The sequence below is a fragment of the Pelophylax lessonae genome (genome assembly GCF_965119305.1).
Source record: "Pelophylax lessonae genome assembly, chromosome: 7".
Taxonomy (NCBI): domain Eukaryota; kingdom Metazoa; phylum Chordata; class Amphibia; order Anura; family Ranidae; genus Pelophylax; species Pelophylax lessonae.
The window spans coordinates 178,342,705-178,360,942 of record NC_138774.1 but is presented as its reverse complement, the minus strand read 5'-3'; the positions used below and the strand labels follow the sequence as shown (position 1 = coordinate 178,360,942).

Sequence of the window (18,238 nt, the reverse complement as noted above, 5' to 3'; positions counted from 1 at the left end):
GCGACGCCGCATTCCCCTGCTAAACAGCTTCTGGGCATGCCCAGAAGCTGTGGAGGAATGCGGCGCCGTACCGGAAGTGACAAGAGGGGCCGGTGCAGGCGCATTCTGGGAGAAGAAGACGCGGAAGAAGACGCCGAAGAGGACCGCGCCGGCTTCAGCTGCCCACAAGAGAGATGGAAACGCTGTGGAAGAAATTTTATAAGTAAGTATTTCTTCTAAGAGGTAAGTGCGAACCGGGACAGATCAGAGGCTAGCCATTGTGGAATGTGCTAGCCCTGACTGTCCCGGGGGTATGTTTGTTGAAAAATCATTTCTGTGCCCGGAACTCCGCTTTAAAGAAAAAAAAACTTTATTATCACTTTAAACGATGATAGTGTTCCTTCATTTTTATATTTTTATATTATTAAGCTCTTATTAACCACTTAAGCCCCGGAGGATTTTGCTGCTCAAAGACCAGGCTCTATTTTGCGATTCTGCACTGCGTGACTTTAACGGACAATTGCTCGGTCGTGCGACGCTGTACCCAAATTAAATTGGCGTCTTTTTTTCCCACAAACAGAACTTTCTTTTGGTGGTATTTGATCATCTGTGCAATTTTTATTTTTTGCGCTATAAACAAAAAAAACGAGCTACAATTTTGAAAAAATAACAATATTTTTCACATTTTTTTATATGAAATTCTCAAAAAAAATGTAAAAATCTAAATTTTTTAACATTTTAGGCAATTTGTTTTCTGCTACATATTTTTGGTAAAAAAATCGCATTAAGCGTATTTTGATTGGTTTGCGCAAAAGTTATTGCGTTTACTAACTACTGGAAAGGTTTATGTCATTTTTATTGTTTTTTTTTTAACTAGTAATGGCGGCGATCTACGATTTTTTTTGGGGGACTGCGACATTGCGGCGGACAGATCGGAACCCTGACTGACATTTTTGACACTTTTGGGAGTACCAGTGACATTACTACAGTAATCAGTGCTATAAATATGCACTGTTACTGTAAAAATGACACTGGCAGGGAAGGGGTTAACTTTATTGGTGATCAGTGGGTTGAATGTATCCCTAGGGGCGTGATTCTAACTGTGGGGGGGCGTGACTTGTGATGTATCCACAGAGACATACGATTCTAAATAGCAGGATCGCATAGCCTCTGTGCTTACATTAGGGAGAATGACAGACGGCTGTGTACATCAGCCGTCCGTCCTTCTCCCTCTCCTGTGGAAGATCGCGTGTGGCCGGCGGACATCGGAGCCGCCAGTCATACGCGCGGGAAAGGCAGGGATCGAGCGGGGGCAGGAGTGCGCCTCCGGCGGCGCGCGCCCCCTACAGGCTCCTGGGCGAGCAACGTAGGTCTACGTCGCTTTGCCCAGGAGCGGCTGACTGCCGCAGTAAATAGTCGTGCAGCGGTCAGCAAGTGGTTAAGCTCTTTTCTTATTATTTACAGCTTTTCTTACTTTGGCCATGAGCCACATGGGTTTTATTTTTAGACTTTTAAACTTATTGCAAATGGGAATTTATTTTTCAGTGTGTTCACATACAGTTTTTGAAGAATTCCTATTTCTGTTCTGGGTTCATCGATGCCAATATTCCCTCCCAGTCTAATGCTGGCCATATACTAGCCGAAAGATCATTCAAAAATCTGTCATTTGGTCAGATCGTTCGTTTTTCGTCCAGTTAATGGGCACAAATAGAAAATAAACAAATGATAAATTGAAAGGTTAATGTGTTTCTCGGCCGACCTGTTTGCACTAAGCGTATGTGATAAACTGAACGAAAAACGGATTCATTTATGTCCATTGAACAATTTATCGTTCAAAATTCGGTCATTACATGATGGCACGATCGTCTGCTCTCAAGCCCGATTTTTCGTTTTTCGAAAATGAGTTCGTTCGATATTTCGGCTAGTGTATGGCCAGCATAAGTCTTGGAAAGCAGCCCTCATCCTTGTAAAATTTGTTAAGAGTTTTTATCTTTCCAGCTTGAGCGTGTTGTTTACAGCTAACATTAATTGAAATCATGTCATGATCACTGCTGCGCAGATGTTCATTTATATGAACATTACTAATAAGCTCTGCATGGTTTGAGATTACCAGGTCCAGCTTGTAATAGACAAGAAAAACTGACTCCTATCAAATCCTTACCAACAGCCCTGTGATCCCATAAAAATGACCCTGGTTACTACATTTTACACAATCGAAACAGCCTGGCGTGGCATCCTATACCAAAGCAGCTGGGGGACCGGCCTCAGTACAAGCGCTGCCCACATTAATTTAAAAGTGGTTGTAAAGGCACAAGGTTTTTACCTTCATGCATTCTGTGTGCAGCAGCCCCCCAGCCCCTATTAATGCTTACTTGAGCTCCCTTTCAATCCAGTGATGTCCGCGAGAGCCTTGCCACTCCAGGGACTCGCAATCCTGATTGGACATTGACAATGCTGTCAATCATAGCCAGTAAGCCAATCAGCAGACAGAGGGGGCGGGGCAGAACTGTGTCTCTGTGTGTGAATGGACACACTGAGCAGCAGCTTGGGTGCCCCATAGCAAGCTACGGGGGCATCCGACAGTAGGGAGGAGCCAGGAGGCCCGGTGTGGGACCCAAGTAGAGGAGGATCCAGGCCACTCTGTACAAAACCACTACACAGAGCAGGTAAGTATAACATGTTTATTATTTTAACAACTTCCGGACCACCCGCTGCACATTTACTGCGGCAGGCTGGCCCCTTTACCAAAAATATGTATCAAAATACAAATTGGCCTAAAATGATGAAAACATTTGATTTTGAGGGTTTTTTTTGTGAATGTTATATAGCAGTGAAATGTGAAAAGTGTTTTTTTTTTTTTTTTGTGAACCGTCGCTCTTTTTTTGTTTATAATAAAAATCGCACAGGGGATCAAATACCACCAAAAGAAAGCTCTATTTGTGGGAAAAAAGGACATCAATTTTATTTCAGTACAGTGTCGCATGACCGCGCAATTGTCCGTTAAAATATCGCAATGCTGAATCGCAAAAAATGGCCTGGTCATTAAGGGGGCAAATACTTCCGGTCCAGAAGTGGTTATTAGAAAAAAAATCAAAGATTGTAAGCTCTTCTTAATCCTCTAGTACAGTGGTTCTTAACCTTGTTGAAGGTACTGAACCCCACCAGTTTCATTTGCGCATTCACCGAACCCATCTTAATTGGAAAAATAAAATATGATTTTTTTCAAATTCAAAACATAGGTATATATTATTTTAGTTATATATTTATACATAGCTGCACAAAATGAAAAAAAAATATTAAGAACAAAGAACAAAACCATTAAAACATTATTTTCACACAAAAACATAATAATGAATATTTACTGCAAATTAGTGTGACTTCTGCTGTTGTCTTTCAGAGACCAGTTCAGAAATGCGTGGCTTTATCTTGGCAAGTGCCACTCTCCTGTAATTTTCGCAACAAAGTCTGTTCCTTTTCTTTGTTTTTATGTCTAGCATCTCCCCTTACAGCAGGCTAGGGTGAGGTCCCGTCCCTCATATAGATCACCCCCTTTACAGTAGGCCAGGGTGAGGGGGATCTATATGGGGGACCCCAGACCTCACCTCACCTCACCCTGGCCTGCTGTAAGGGGGAGATCTATATGGGGGACGGGACCTCTCCTCACCCTGGCCTGCTGTAAGGGGAGATCTATATGGGGGACCTCTCCTCACCCTGGCCTGCTGTAAGGGGGGAGATCTATATGGGGGACCTCTAACCTCACCTCACCCTGGCCTGCTGTAAGGGGGTATCAATATGGGGGACGGGACCTCACCCTGGCCTGCTGTAAGGGGGGATCTATATGGGGGACCTGGTCCCCCATATGGATCCCCCCCTACAGCAGGCCAGGGTGAGGTCCCCCATATAGATCCCCCTTACAGCAGGCCAGGGTGAGGTCCCATCCCCCATATAGAACTCCCCCCTTACAGCAGGACAGGGTGAGGTGAGGTCTGGACCCTGGCCTGCTGTAGGGGGGGATCTATATGGGGGACCTCACCCTGGCCTACTGTAAGGGGGGATCTATATGGGGGATCATGTCCCCCATTTAGATCTTCCCCCTTACAGCAGGCCAGGTTCCCCATAAAATAGATCCGCTTTACATAGCCTTCTCAGTGTTCTCACACAGTCAGTCAGACAGTCAGTCACTAGACTAGTACAGCCAATACTACTCCAGTCCTACCTTTTTTTCACCTGTGTCCCGACTCCCGATAACAGGCTAGGTTTTCCTCCTGCAGGCTGCAGCACCACTGGCTCTCTGGCCTCTCACCTGCCGGCTTCTTCTGCTGCTGCGGCTGCTGCGGCTGCCTGGCCTGGTGGTTCTCTCCCTGGGCGGCCGCTGCATGGGTTAATCCCTCCCCCAGACAGTCCCTCTGCACAGCCAGCAGTGAGAGTGAGGAAGGGGCAGAGAGAGCTGCGAGTGCGAGCAGACTCAGCAGGCGGCGGCAGCCAGCTATCATGTCAGAGTGAGTGACATGACACTGCGGAGCGGATGCGCCCCCCCCCCCCAGATGTTGCGCCCGGTGCGGCCGCCCCCCCCTGCACCCCCCACGCTACGCCACTGGATGTTATGTATTTCCATGATGATGGCGCGGAGCGGGAGCTGAAGGACATGCCCGAAACTGGAGAAATCGTCCCTGACAGCGAAGTGGTACTAGCGGAGGGTGTGCCGAACCCTCGAGACTGACCCACCGAACCCCTGGGGTTCGATCGAACCCAGGTTAAGAACCACTGCTCTAGTATTTTATTGTATTGTAACTGCATTGTCTCCCTTTTATATTGGCTTTACATAAATCCTGAATAATAATAATAATAATAATAATAAAGCTTTACAATCACCTTAACACTTTAGAATTGCAGTCACTGAATAAAATTATTCAACGTTTTCAGTTATGATCAAAAGTATTGTACAAACAATTCTCCTATAGATCAGATGCAATCTTGCAGCTTTTTATTGTCCCCGATGCTTTTTAAAGTTGTAGTAAATCAGCATTTACAATAAAAAAAAAAAATAATTTGAATCCAGTTTTGTAAGCCTAATTTGGCATGCACAGATATCAGTGATTGGATTCATTAAAAGATAAAAATATAGTTTAGTATGCCGGAAAAGTATAATTGCGAATGTTCCCAAGTCTGGCGTTTACTGTGTGGAAGCATCCACGTATTCTCACTGGAGTGGCCACACATAGAGCCACAAAGCAGGGATCACTGTAAAGCAAGAATTGGGGAGTCTTGAGACTTTTATGGTCTATTCACATGGGCTGTCCAATCAGGTGTATCTGTCAGTTTTTCAGGTGGACCTGATAGGAACCTCCAGTCTCCCCTATGGGGCGGGGGATGTCAGTGGGCACATGTCCGCTGACACCCACCACCATCCAAAACCGATTCTGCCTCTCTCAACCCCCCCTCTCTATCCCTCAAATCCCCCCTCTCTCCCTCACACCCCCTCTCTTTCTCTCTCTCATTACCCCCTCTCTCTCACCCCCTCTCCCTCTCACACCCCCCTCTTTCTCTCTCTGATCCTCCTCATTCGACCTCTCTCATCCCCCCTCCCTCTCACCCCCCTCTCACTTCCTCACATCCCCCTCTCTTTCTCTCTCTCATCCCCCCTCTCTCTCTCTCTCACCCCCTCTCTTTCTTTCTCTCATCCCACCTCTCTCTCACCCCCCTCTCTTTCTCTCTCTCCCTCTCTTGCTTCCCCCCTCTCTCTCTCTCATCCCCTCACTCTCTCTCACCCCCTCCTCTCTCTCTCTCTCTCTCCCCCCTCTCACTCCCTCACACCCCCATCTCTCTCACCCCCCCTCTTTCTCTCTCTCACCCCCTCTCCCTCTCACACCCCCCTCTTTCTCTCTCTTATCCTCCTCATTCGACCTCTCTCATCCCCCCTCCCTCTCCCTCTCACCCCCTCTCACTTCCTCACATCCCCCTCTTTTTCTCTCTCTCATTCCCCCTCTCTCTCACCCCCTCTCTTTCTTTCTCTCATCCCACCTCTCTCTCATCCCCTCTCTTTCTCTCTCTCCCTCTCTCTCATCCCCTCACTCTCTCTCACCCCTCCTCTCTCTCCCCCTCTCACTCCCTCACACCCCCCCCTCTCTCACCCCCCTCTTTCTCTCTCTCATCCCCCTCTCTCTCTCTCTCACCCCCCTCTTTCTCTCTCTCACCCCCCTCTTTCTCTCTCTCACCCCCCCCTCTCTCTCTCACCCCCTCTCTTTCTTTCTCTCATCCCACCTCTCTCTCACCCCCTCTCTTTCTCTCTCTCCCTCTCTCTCATCCACCCTCTCTCTCTCTCTCATCCCCTCACTCTCTCTCACCCCTCCTCTCTCTCTCTCTCCCCCCTCTCACTCCCTCACACTCCCCCTCTCTCTCACCCCCCCTCTTTCTCTCTCTCATCCCCCTCTCTCTCTCTCATCCCCCCTCTCTCTCTCTCTAATCTCCTCTCTCATCCCTCCTCTCTCCCTCCCTCACCCACCCACCCCCTCTCTCTCATCCCTCCTCACTCTCTCCCTTCTTCACCCCCCCTCTCTCCCACCACCTTTCACCCCCCGCCCCATGCTGGGACTTGTAGTCTTGTAGTCCTTCAATTTTGGAGGGAGTCATATCCATTAAAAATGAAGGAGTGGGGCAAATTTACATAGGAGGGGGGCACCCAATTTTAGTCTTGCCTAGGGCAGCACAGAACAAAAATACACCACTGCAGTGGACAGTAGACGATTTACCCATACAGGAGAGCGGGACTGTGTCTGTGTCCGCTCTGCACAACACTGTGTCCGCTCTGCACAGCGGAGTGGACACGGACCTGTCATCTGGCTGCTCAGCGGGGATCAGCAGAGCAATCCCCCGCTAAGCAAGTGGAATCTGTAACACGGAGGTGCCCGTGTGAAAGGACCCATGTGAATAAGGCTCCATTCACACTTGTGTGCAGCTTGTCATGCGACTTTGGACATCAAAGTCCCATGACAAATCACAGCCCATTCTTTGCTATGGCACCCGTTCAGATCGGTGCGTTTTAAAGTCACAGTGACTTTGAAAAGGTGACTGCACTACTTTGGTGTGACATTTAATGTGAAGTCACGCACCAAAGTCGCACTGGAAATTGTGTGACTTTGGAGACATGCTGATGTGAATGGAGCCTTAAACCTAGAAGCTAATTGGTTACTATGCACAGCTGCATCAGACTGTGTGCACCAGTTTTAGTAAATCTCCCCCTAAGTGTCCCTCTCATAGTGATAACATTTCGATAACCCTTCATTGTGAAACAACAGCTATTTTTTCATGCAGCTAATATACATCTGCTGTCCACAATAACAACCTGGTGCACCATAGTGTGGATAGATACCCCTAAACTATGGATGGATACAAGTAACTGAAAAATGGATACATTTAACCTATGTGTGGATACCCCTCACCTATGGGTGGATACTCGTGACCTATGAATGGATACCTATGACAGATTGGTAGATACCCCTCACCTATGGGTGGATACTCGTGACCTATGAATGGATACCTATGACAGATGGGTAGATACCCCTCACCTATGGGTGGATACTCATGACCTATGAATGGATACCTATGACAGATGGGTAGATACCCCTCACCTATAGGTCTGCTATGGCTACAGCTACACATATACTGTGTACACACATACACATACATTGGGCCCTAAACAACAAGACTAACAAGGTGCAATCTTGTCTTACGTTTGCTCTTGGCTTTGGCTCCTTCCAGACAGAGCGATGAGAAAAGCGATTTGTAGTAGAATCATCATGGACGGAGATAAGACCAGTGATATTTCAGAATGAGTGACCTTTAATTCCAGGTGTATGCTGGAGCAGATGCCTGCTGGTCCTCACTCTGTCCAGCTCCTCTGTTACACTGGCCTTCCTATACTGATACTTTGCCCTCAAGCTTCATGTTTGCCTGACCAGGTTAAAGCCGGCCTCTTTGTTTGTCACTTCATTGATTGATGGCATTGAACAATATATTCTGTTTGTCTTTCTGTAGAGTGAAGAAAGATCTTACCATCCTCCTTGTCACCCTTCTCAGCCAAGAAAATACACAGTCTGCCTTTATATTCTAACACTTGGTGCAAAAAACAAACAAACACGTGAAAAGGCCACTCCACCAAAGAGAGAGAGGTTTCTGCATTTAGTAGATGGTTCAGATTTAATTTTTTTAATTTGTTTTAGTTTTATATAGAGCAGAAATGAGTTAAAACTGTCAGGTTTTAATGAACAAAATGTTTTGTCTGGGGTTGGGCTTTGAACTCCCTAATGGTTTCTTAAAAGGAAAGTGGACATTCATACTCCCAAGCCTAAAGTTATTTTAATTAATATTAAAATTTGGGTAAAGCAAAAGGAAGAGTAGGAACACCCAGCCGTGGGCAGAATTGGCACCAATAGTTATGATAGGTAAATGTTGCTGCTGGAGTTCCTAAGAATAAGATGACCTTTCTCTGGGGGGAACTGTTTGAGTTACGCAATTGTTTGCTATACTGACTGATTCTGATGTTGTTCTGGATTCGATTCCACTGTTACCAAAATTGGTTAAGGACTGGTTCACATCACATGCAGTCCAGGGCATTAAACGGACATGGACATACTGCCATGGACAGTAGGTTACACAGATTCCATCAGCAAAGTTCACATCATTGCAGTGTGTTCTGGTACACTCAACAAAAGTAGAACATGCTGCATTTTTTCTGCAAGGAACTGTACTGGAACATGTCAAAACATATCAAAAACTCACAGGAAAAAAACTCAAAAACCAAAAAAATGAAGAAAAATAGTTAGTAATACAGGCAGGCAGCCAAAAAAATCCAAACAAAGATCTAACCTTTCCACGTTCAGTCCAAAACTAAAACAAAATGGCTATTATATGATATTATATGATGGTATTGCTAAAGCAGCTAAATTATTTGGCTCATGACACCATAAGCTAAAAATTAACTTCAAGTTACATCTTCAAAGATATAGCCAAAGGTTTACATTTAAGCATATGTAACCACAATCGCTAAAATTTCACATAAGGTTTAACATTTTTTAATTACAGAGGTCATTGACATTACAGAGGTCATTGACAATATTTTAAAATCTTCAGTATTCAGTAAAATACAAGTAGGGCATGTAGGTCTTTGTTCAGGGATTTTCTGTTTTTAGTGTTCTAGTGTTGTCACCCTGTCACACAGGCCTGTGATGAAGACTAAATTAAATGTTTTGTATACATATGTAGCACGCTCCTAGGTAGGTGCTAGTGAGAAAGTATAGTTTGTGCTCTTTCTGCTTACCAGAAGAGCTGCAGATAAATCTATATTGTTCTCTGCCTACCAGAGAGCAGGATCGGTTAGTGAGGTCTGCTCTTTGTGCTCAGACTGCAACTCATTCTGTCTAGAGAGTGTTTCACACTGGTCCAATAGGGAGGCATGTTGGACAGTGGAAGGAAACCTGACGAATGGGTGCATGGGCTTTTGATACAGTCCTGACAATTGGCAGAGGGAAGAGGGGAGGGAGGGGGGAAGGGGAGGGAGAGGGGAAAGGAGAGAGAGAGAAAAAGGGGGGAAGGAGGGGAGGAGGAGGAAGAAGAAGAGGACGAGGAGGAAGGAGAAGAGGGAGAAGCAGAAGAAGAAGAGGAAGAAAAAGAAGAAGGGGAAGAGGGAAGGGAGAAGATTGAAGGGGAGGGGGGAGGAGGGGAAGCAGAGAGAGAGAGAGGAGGGGGGGGGAGAGGGAGGGGAGGGGGGGAGAAGAGGAGGAGGGGGGAGGAGGGGATAGGGAGGAGGGGGGATGGAGGAGGAGGGGAGGGGGGAGAGGGAAGGGAACGGGAGGAGGGGGGTAGAAGGGAAGAGAGGGACGAGAGGGGAGAGGAAAGGAGGGGGAGGAGGAGGGGGGAAGGGGGGAGTGGGTAGGGGTAGGAAGGAAGAAGGAAGGGGAGAGGGAAGCTAAAAGGGAATAGGGGGACAAGACAGGGAGGTGGGGGATGAGGAGGGGGAGATAGGAAAGATAGAGGGGGAGAGCACAAAACAATAATACTCGTAGGGAGTTGGCATACAGAATTTTGTAGTAACCTCTTGGCTAATTGCAGCAGATAAACCAGATAACTACTACCGAAACATTAGAAAGACAAGGGGTTAGGAAAATAAAGGGAAGGTCAGCTTAACCACTTTACAACCGGAGGATTTTGCTGTCTTCCGTCCAGGCCACTTTTTGCGATTCGGCGCTGTGCGACTTCAACTGACAATTGCGCGGTCGTGCGACGCCGTACCCAAACGAAATTTACGTCCTTTTTTTCCCACAAACAGAGCTTTCTTTTGGTGGTATTTGATCACCTGTGCGATTTTTACTTTTTGCGCTATAAACAAAAAAAGAGCGTTTATTTTGAAAAAATAACAATATTTTTCACATTTTTTTATATGAAATTCCCCCCAAAAAAGATGTAAAAACCAATTTTTTTAAAAGTTTTTGGCCAATTTGTTTTATGCTACATATGTTTGGTAAAAAAAATCGCAATAAGCGTATTTTGATTGGTTTGCGCAAAAGTTATTGCGTTTACTAACAAAGGGAAAGATTTCTGTCATTTTTGGTGTTTTTTTTTAACGCGTAATGGCGGCGATCTGCGATTTTTTTTGCGGGACTGCGACATTGCGGCGGACAGACCGGACCCCTGACTGACATTTTTGACACTTTTGGGGGTACCAGTGACATTACTGCAGTAATCAGTGCTGTATATATGCACTGTTACTGTAAAAATGACACTGGCAGGGAAGGGGTTAATTTTATTGGAGAGGGAGGGGTTAATGTATGCCTGGTGCTTACTGACGTGTAGGGGGGGAGGTGACTATGTGATTCATGGACAGATCGGATGTCCAGCTATGCTGAACAGTCCGATCTGTCACTCCCTGTCACTATGGAGATCCGCCCGCTGTGTTTACACACAGCGGGCGGATCTCCAGACTCGATCCCCGACGATCGGGTAAGAGCAGCGGCGATCGCCGCTGCTCCTCCCCTGGCCCGACTCCCGCTGTGAATGAAAACAGCGGGAGCGAGCCTCCGGCGGCGCGCAAGCGCCGCCCAGAAGGGGAGGAGTCCAGTCACGTTAATACTACGTGACTGGACGGGAACGAGCCACTCTGCCGCAGTAGTATTACTGTGAGCGGTACTAGAGTGGTTAATGGATGCCATAGAAATATGTATCAATAACACAAAAAGGATAACAATAACCTCAATGGTTGTTGGTCAACCATGAATACCACAATGACCATTGTTTATCAAATCCCGTTCCTCTACCTGCTTTACATGCCAGTATACCCTCGTATGCCTGATTAGTTCTGACCATGTCTAGGGCCGCAGATGCATTGGGTGCCTCATCTGCTTTCCACTGCCGGGTTATTAAGCTTCTGGCGACCAAAAATATATGTGTGACGATAGACCAACAATCCCTCGGTAAGCGGTCTATGCCCACGTTCAATATCGCCAATGCTGGAGAGGGGCAGGTAAGGACACCCGTGATCTCAGAAACAATGGAAAATATCTTATTCCAAAAGCTAGTCAGGTGCTTACAGGTCCAGAACACATGTTTGAGATGGGCCTTCTCGCCACAGCCTCTCCAGCACAGAGGCGAATAGCCTGGCCTAAATTTAGAGAGGCGGTAAGGGGTGAGATACCAGCGTAAGTTTATCTTTTGGGAAAGCTCCCAGTGATTTGTGCAGGAGGATGCCCGTCTAATAGAGCGGAGGGCAATTTGCCACTGCTCAGCAGTAAAGGTCTCCTCCAAATCCGCCTCCCATTTCTCAAAGGGAGTAGTCTTACAGTAAACTAGTTTCTGCTGCAGGCAATTGTAAAATAAGGAAGTGCCCTTAGCTGAACGCAGGGAGCCCAATAAAAACATCCAGCCCTGTGAGGGTAGGTGAATATGTGGGGATGGCATTGTACGCATGAAATTAGATATCCTTAGATACATATAGTACTCTGTCTGGGGAAGGCCAAATTCTCATTGCAGCTCAGGAAATGGTTTAAGGGAGTCCTTAAATAGGAGATCATCTATCGTGGTCATTTCTCTAGCAGCCCAACTCCGGAGAGAGGCATGAGGTAAGACAATTTCCAGAACATGGAGTGGAATGGGCACCTTCACCAGTAGAGGAGGTCTGAGTGCAAGAGAGGCAAATTCTCTCCACGCTAGGAGCGAAGCTTGGACCGACAATGGCAGGCCCCCCAGGGGAAGGGGGCACTGACCGCAGGGGCAATGGAGCATAGAGCTCCGCTTCCATGGTACTCCAAGTAGTATTGTGGCCTGGGGACACCCAGGATCGTAGTTGTGCCAAGTGTGAGGCCAACAGGTAGTCCTTCACATCCACCATGCCCATTCCCCCCGCGGACCAGTGCTTCACCAGAAGTGCGTGAGTGCTTCTAGGTCGTTTGCCCCTCCATACCAGTCCCTTAAGCGCAGCCTGTAGCAGCAACACATATTTACGTGGGATTGGGATTATTAATGTTCTAAATACGTAGAGAATTTAGGGCAGGAGGAGCATTTTAAACGAGGCAAGGCGGCCAGACCAAGTGAGTTCAGTTTTGGAGATGCGTAGGCATTCCTGTGATATTTTAGTGATTAAGGAAGGGAGGTTGGCATCCGTCAATTGGGAAACCTTGGGAGTAAGTTGGATGCCCAAATAGGGAATGCTGTGCAGCTTCCACGAATAGGGATAGGTCGACTGCAATTTATGACATAGTTTCGGGGGGAGGGCCATCAGGAGGATCAGGGACTTTAACCAGTGAAATTAACCTTGTAGTAAGATATTAAGCTAAAACGTTGTAATATCGCATGTGTGGCAGTCACTGATTTTTCAGGATCCGTCAGGAAGATGATGATATCATCCGCGAACAAATTGACCACATGATGCTGCGTGTCAGTGTGGAAGTCCCTGATGTCTCCCGATGACCGAACCGCCTCCGCTAGGGGTTCGATGAGTAAATTAAAAATAGAGGGGGATAGCAGGCAGCCTTGCCTCATGCCGTTATTTATGGGAAATGACTGAGAAAGCATATTTGAGGTGTACACTTTGGCGGAGGGATGTGAGTACAGCGCCAAAATCGCGGATACAATAGGACCACTAAAGCCAAATTTTTGCAGTACCCGAGACATATAGGTCCAGTGGACCCGGTCAAATGCCTTCTCTGCATCCAAAGAAAGCAGCAGAGAAGGCACCCGACCGGACCCCGCTCTATCGATAATGTCAATGATTCTCCTGGCCGCATCTGAGGCCTGACGACCCTGCACAAACCCGGTTTGATCTGCCTGTATCAGGTCAGGCAAGATAGGATGCAACCTCAATGCAATAACCTTAGAGTATAATTTGACATCTGTATTCAACAGTGATATGGGCCTAAATTTGGGGGGAGAGGTAGGCTCCTTCCCAGGTTTAGGCAGTGTTACAACATAAGCTTGGAGCATTTCTGTAGGCAGAGAGGTAGAGGACACGGCGGCCGCAAACACCGAGGCTAGGTGCGGGCTCAAGACACCCATAAACTTCTTATAGTAAAGGTTAGGTAGACCATCAGGGCCAGGAGATTTACCAGCGGGCAAGGTGCGTATGGCGTGCTCAATCTCCAAGTGAGAGATCGGGGCGTTCAGGTCATGAAGCTGATTTGGAGTAAGCTGCGGTAAGTTAAGGGAGGTAAAAAAATCTGAAATGGACTGTTCTGTGGGCTTAGGGGTGGTAGGGTCATCTTTTAAATTATACAAGGAACTATAATAGCTGGCAAAAGAGTCAGCAATGGCTTGTGGATTCATAATTTTGGTATTGGTGGTGGGGTCTAATAGGTACGCTATTTTGCTTTTAACCCGTCTAGCTTTCAATTTGTTAGCCAATAGTTTGCCCGCCTTGTTGCCAGAGGAATAATGGGAAAGCTTTAGGGCTCTGAAAAATGTATCTTGTTGTTCCACTAGAAATTGTCTCAGATCCGATGTAAGGTTATGGAGTTGGAGGGCCAGGGTCGGTGAGAGAGAGAATTTGTTTAATGGTTCTAAACGCTTGATCTCACTCAGGAGCTGGTCAAGCCGCTGAGCCCTCTGCCTCTTAAGTCTAGCACACAATTGAATGAGAATTCCACGTATAAATGCTTTATGAGCGCACCAGACAACCGTTGGGTCCGAAACAGACCCTGCATTGGTAGTAAAGTATTCCCTCAAGCACGTCTCAATATAGGAGGCATACTGAGGGGAATCCAAAACTTGGCTGTTCGCTCTCCACAGGTAGGCTGGGCCGGGGGAGCGTGACTCCTGTAGGACCACTGAGACCGGAGCATGATCCGACCAGGTGATTTCGTGGATTTCAGAAGTGTGAACAACTTGTAGTAAATGTTTATCAACTAAAATCATGTCGATGCAGGAATAGGAGTTCTGGCATTGCGAGTGAAAGGAGTAGTCCCGTTCACCTGGGTGGAGGCACCTTTCAGGAATCATACATGTCTACCGAGTGGAATAGAGGCTGCAGGGCGAGAACATTTGGGAGTGGAGGTGGTGTCCAACGTGGGGTCAGATGTGAGGTTGAAGTCCCCGCACACTACTGTGGGGCCTTTCCCTGTTCCGTCTAGACACTAGACGGAACATTTTCCTCCAGAAGCGCAATTGATGTGTGTTGGGGGTGTACGCGTTGACCACCGTAAGTGGCATGTTGTTCACTTCACAAAGCAATATTAGGTATCGGCCATTCGGATCTGCAATAAGATCCACTAGGGAGAATTCCACAGAGTCCCTGATTGCGATTAGTACCCCCTTACGCTCCTGTGGGGCTGATGCCATGAAAACAATTGGGAAATTCCTATGTGCGATGATACATGGAGATGGGTTTCCTGAACACACAGCAGATCACTTTGGAGTTTTAATGCCTCTTTCCACAGGGATGCCCGCTTGGCAGGGTGGTTGAGGCCATGAACATTCATAGAAGTAATTTTAATGGTCATGGGTAGGTGTCAAAGGAGCGATAGAGTTACCTGGACAAGGATGCATCAGAAGAAAGTCCAGTGGGGCCCACTTGAGATCCGTAGGAGATGTGCGACCTCTTGATCGTAGAGATTCAAAGTGATAAGTATGCTTCAAGGGTGTCCTGAAGGGAAGCTTACCAACTTGACTCAAAAAAAAAAGAGACAAAAAAGGGAAAGAAAAAGCAAAGGTAATAAACACACAAACAGTCAGTAAAAAGGAGAGAGTTAACTCGAAAGCAGTCTTACTGCACATCGTGGTGGGGGGTAAAACAGCGAACAGTGGTCTGAGTAGCCAGACGCAGGGAGAGACTTAACGATTGTTGCCTTGAGACGGCGAGCTCTTTGAGGACTTCTTCACTTTTTTCCCATAGGAAACGGTATGCCAATCTTCAGGGATTGGTGAAAAGTGGTCAGAGGGTTCAGGTGGAGTAGGGCCTTGTGTCGGGAGGATGCCCCAGGATTGCAGGAGATCCAGGCCTTCCTGTAGAGAAGTGATGACATGTGTTCGATTGTTGTAGGTCACAGTGAGTTTAACCGGGAACCCCCACCTGTAGGTGATAGTGTGATTTCTGAGCACTTTAATGAGCGGCTGAAGATTCCGCCGTTTCTGTAGGGTATGTTGTGAAAGGTCAGCAAAAAGCTGAATCCTGGCATACTTGTCCGGTATGGGGACCATCCTCCGGAACGCTGACATCAGGTGGTCCTTAACATGGTAAAAATGAACCCTCATAATGACATCTCTAGGGATATCATCAGAAAGATGGGATGGCTTGTGGAGGCAATGTATGCGGTCTAGGTCTATCACCAACTCAGAGGAAGGAGTAGAGGGAAGGACCGCTTGGATGAGGTCTCGGGCATACTGATCCAGCTCACTGGGCTGAACTGACTCAGGGACCCCCCGTATCTTGACTTTATTACGCCACGAGCGGTCCTCCATGTCAGCTATCTTGTTTTTGAGCCTGTCTATTTTCTCCTCGTGGGTGTAATGAGAGTCTATGAGTTCATTATGAGAGGCAGCAAATTCCCCCATTTTTGTTTCCACCTTGTCCATGCGTCCCCCCAGGGCCTGCACTTCCACTTTAAAGGAGCTAACACATTCCATCATGTCCGCATGCAGGGAAGCCCGCAGGGACATCATCATGTCCTTCAATTTGGTCTCTGAGACCGGTTGATCACTTGCAGGGAAAGCGTTAATATTAGTGGCAAGTTCCCTAGTGGAGTTCAAGGAGGAGGAATCTCCATGGCTTACCTCCTCCGTGGACGCATCCTCCGACAGTCTGGGCCTGCTCTTCACAGGGCTCTTGGAGAGCGGAGTTGAGGCCGAGGGAGACCGGGGTTGTCCCGCTTTCTGAGAAGGAGGAGGTGAAGGGCTGTGTGGAGAGTTGGACGTTCCGCCGGAGGAAGCCGGGGAGTTGCTGCCGGCGCCATCTTGCCCACGATGCTTCTCCTGGGCCATAAAGAAGTGCTGCAGTTGTCTCGGATGTCCGCTGTCCTTCTTCTTTTTGGCCATGGCTTCAGTGGCAGGGAGCAAGAGAGGTGCCGTAGAGGTCCGGGAATCAGTGTTGAGCGGTGTCAGGGCGCCGATGGAGTTGGATTTTCTCTCTGGTCCGGCGGAGTTGCGAGCTCAAGCGTCCATGCAGCTACGCGGCGACCACGCCCCCCCCCTCCAAGTGGAGTATTGAAGATCAAACATTGTGAATAGTTCAATTGGAGTATCCCACTATTCCCTTCTCCTATCCCAAGTTATTAATAAACAACAAAACACACAACACTCCTAGACTGTTCATTTGTGTGACGAGCCATTGGGAACAAGGAGAGATTCTGAGACATGTTCAAGTAAAGATGTGCTGGTAACCAGGGGAGCCTGCAAAGTCAATATCCAGCAGTTCCTGCGGGGCAGTGCTACACATATTATAGTGATTATACAGGCACCGTCTACTGTTGTCACTATCAAGAAACCAACCCTGAAAAAAGCCATGCAGCCAGACATGAAATGGCTGTAAAGAGGCTACGGGAGGTCAGCAACTTTGAGATACAACACATAGTGAGAAGTATAGTTAGTTAGTTGTCATTGAATGTCATTCATTTAGAATTTACATCTGGGTAGTTGGGTAATCTGTTAAAACAAAATGAACAAACAGCTATTGTGTAATAAGTAGCTGAGCAAACAGGTCTGATACCAAACACTGCAGTCCCCTTACGGGAAGCCACTAACCCTTTGTTTGCTCTTCTTTATATTACTGCCCATTTCCTGGTTCATCTGGGAATGCTGTGTTTAAATTTTTGTGGTTTGGGAATGAATATTGTGCAGTGATTAATTATTAACAAGTAAATGTTTAATATTCCCTGGACAGTCTTTATTGACATCTGTGATATGAGGGTTTTCTATGTATAAAATGACATTAAAGAAAAAGATACATTGTGCTGTGTATAGTGATCATCAATTGCTGTGCTGACCAAAAGAGCCCCCATCCAACTTTTCACCAACAAAAACAGTGCAGGCCTGCCTGAACCTGTGAGGATGTAATCGGCAGAGAAGCTAAAACACAATTTATTTTTCCTAACATGGGTGCAGCCTATAAACGTCTGCTTCTCTATAGCATTTAACCACTTGCCGACTGCTCACAGTATATTTACTGCGGCAGTCGGCCCCGGCCAGGTAGAGTGACATAGGTCTACGTCGCTCGCCTGTCACTCCTTCTAGAGCCAATAGCGGGCGAGCGCGCGCCCGCCGAGGCTCGTTCACGGAGGAGTGCGGGAGTGTGACTGGCGGACCCGATGTCCGCCGGTCACACTACGATCGCCGGTACAGCGGGAGAAAGACAGAGTGGCTTATGTAAACAAGCCGCCTGTCAGTTCTCCCTGTGTAAAAATGAAGATCAGACGGTTCTACTATGTAGAACCGTTGATCTTTTTTTTTACACCAATAGGAATGTCCCACTACAGTTAGAAGCACACCCCTAGGACACACTTAACCCCTCCCTGTCCAATACAGTTAACCCCTTCCCTGCCAGTGTCATTTTTACAGTAACAGTGCATATATATAGCACTGATTACTGCAGTAATGTCACTGGTACCCCCAAAAGTGGCAAAAATGTCAGTCAAGGGTCCGATCTGTCCGCCGCAATGTCGCAGTACCGCAAAAAAAAAATCGCAGATCGCCGCCATTACTCGTTAAAAAAAAAACACCAAAAATGACAAAAATCTTTCCCTTTGTTAGTAAACGCGATAACTTTTGCGCAAACCAATCAAAATAC

The 18,238-nt window shown here is 47.1% G+C and overlaps 1 protein-coding gene across 1 annotated transcript in view; it reads right to left on the bottom strand.

Moving 5' to 3' along the window:
- C5 (complement C5) overlaps positions 1-7,914 on the bottom strand; it is a 129,686-nt gene extending 121,772 nt beyond the window's left edge. Inside the window, exon 1 of the mRNA XM_082263322.1 lies at positions 7,710-7,914. Coding sequence (XP_082119448.1) covers positions 7,710-7,777 — 68 coding nt within the window. The 5' untranslated portion in view covers positions 7,778-7,914. The remainder of the gene's footprint in view (positions 1-7,709) is intronic.
- Positions 7,915-18,238: the final 10,324 nt, after the last annotated feature.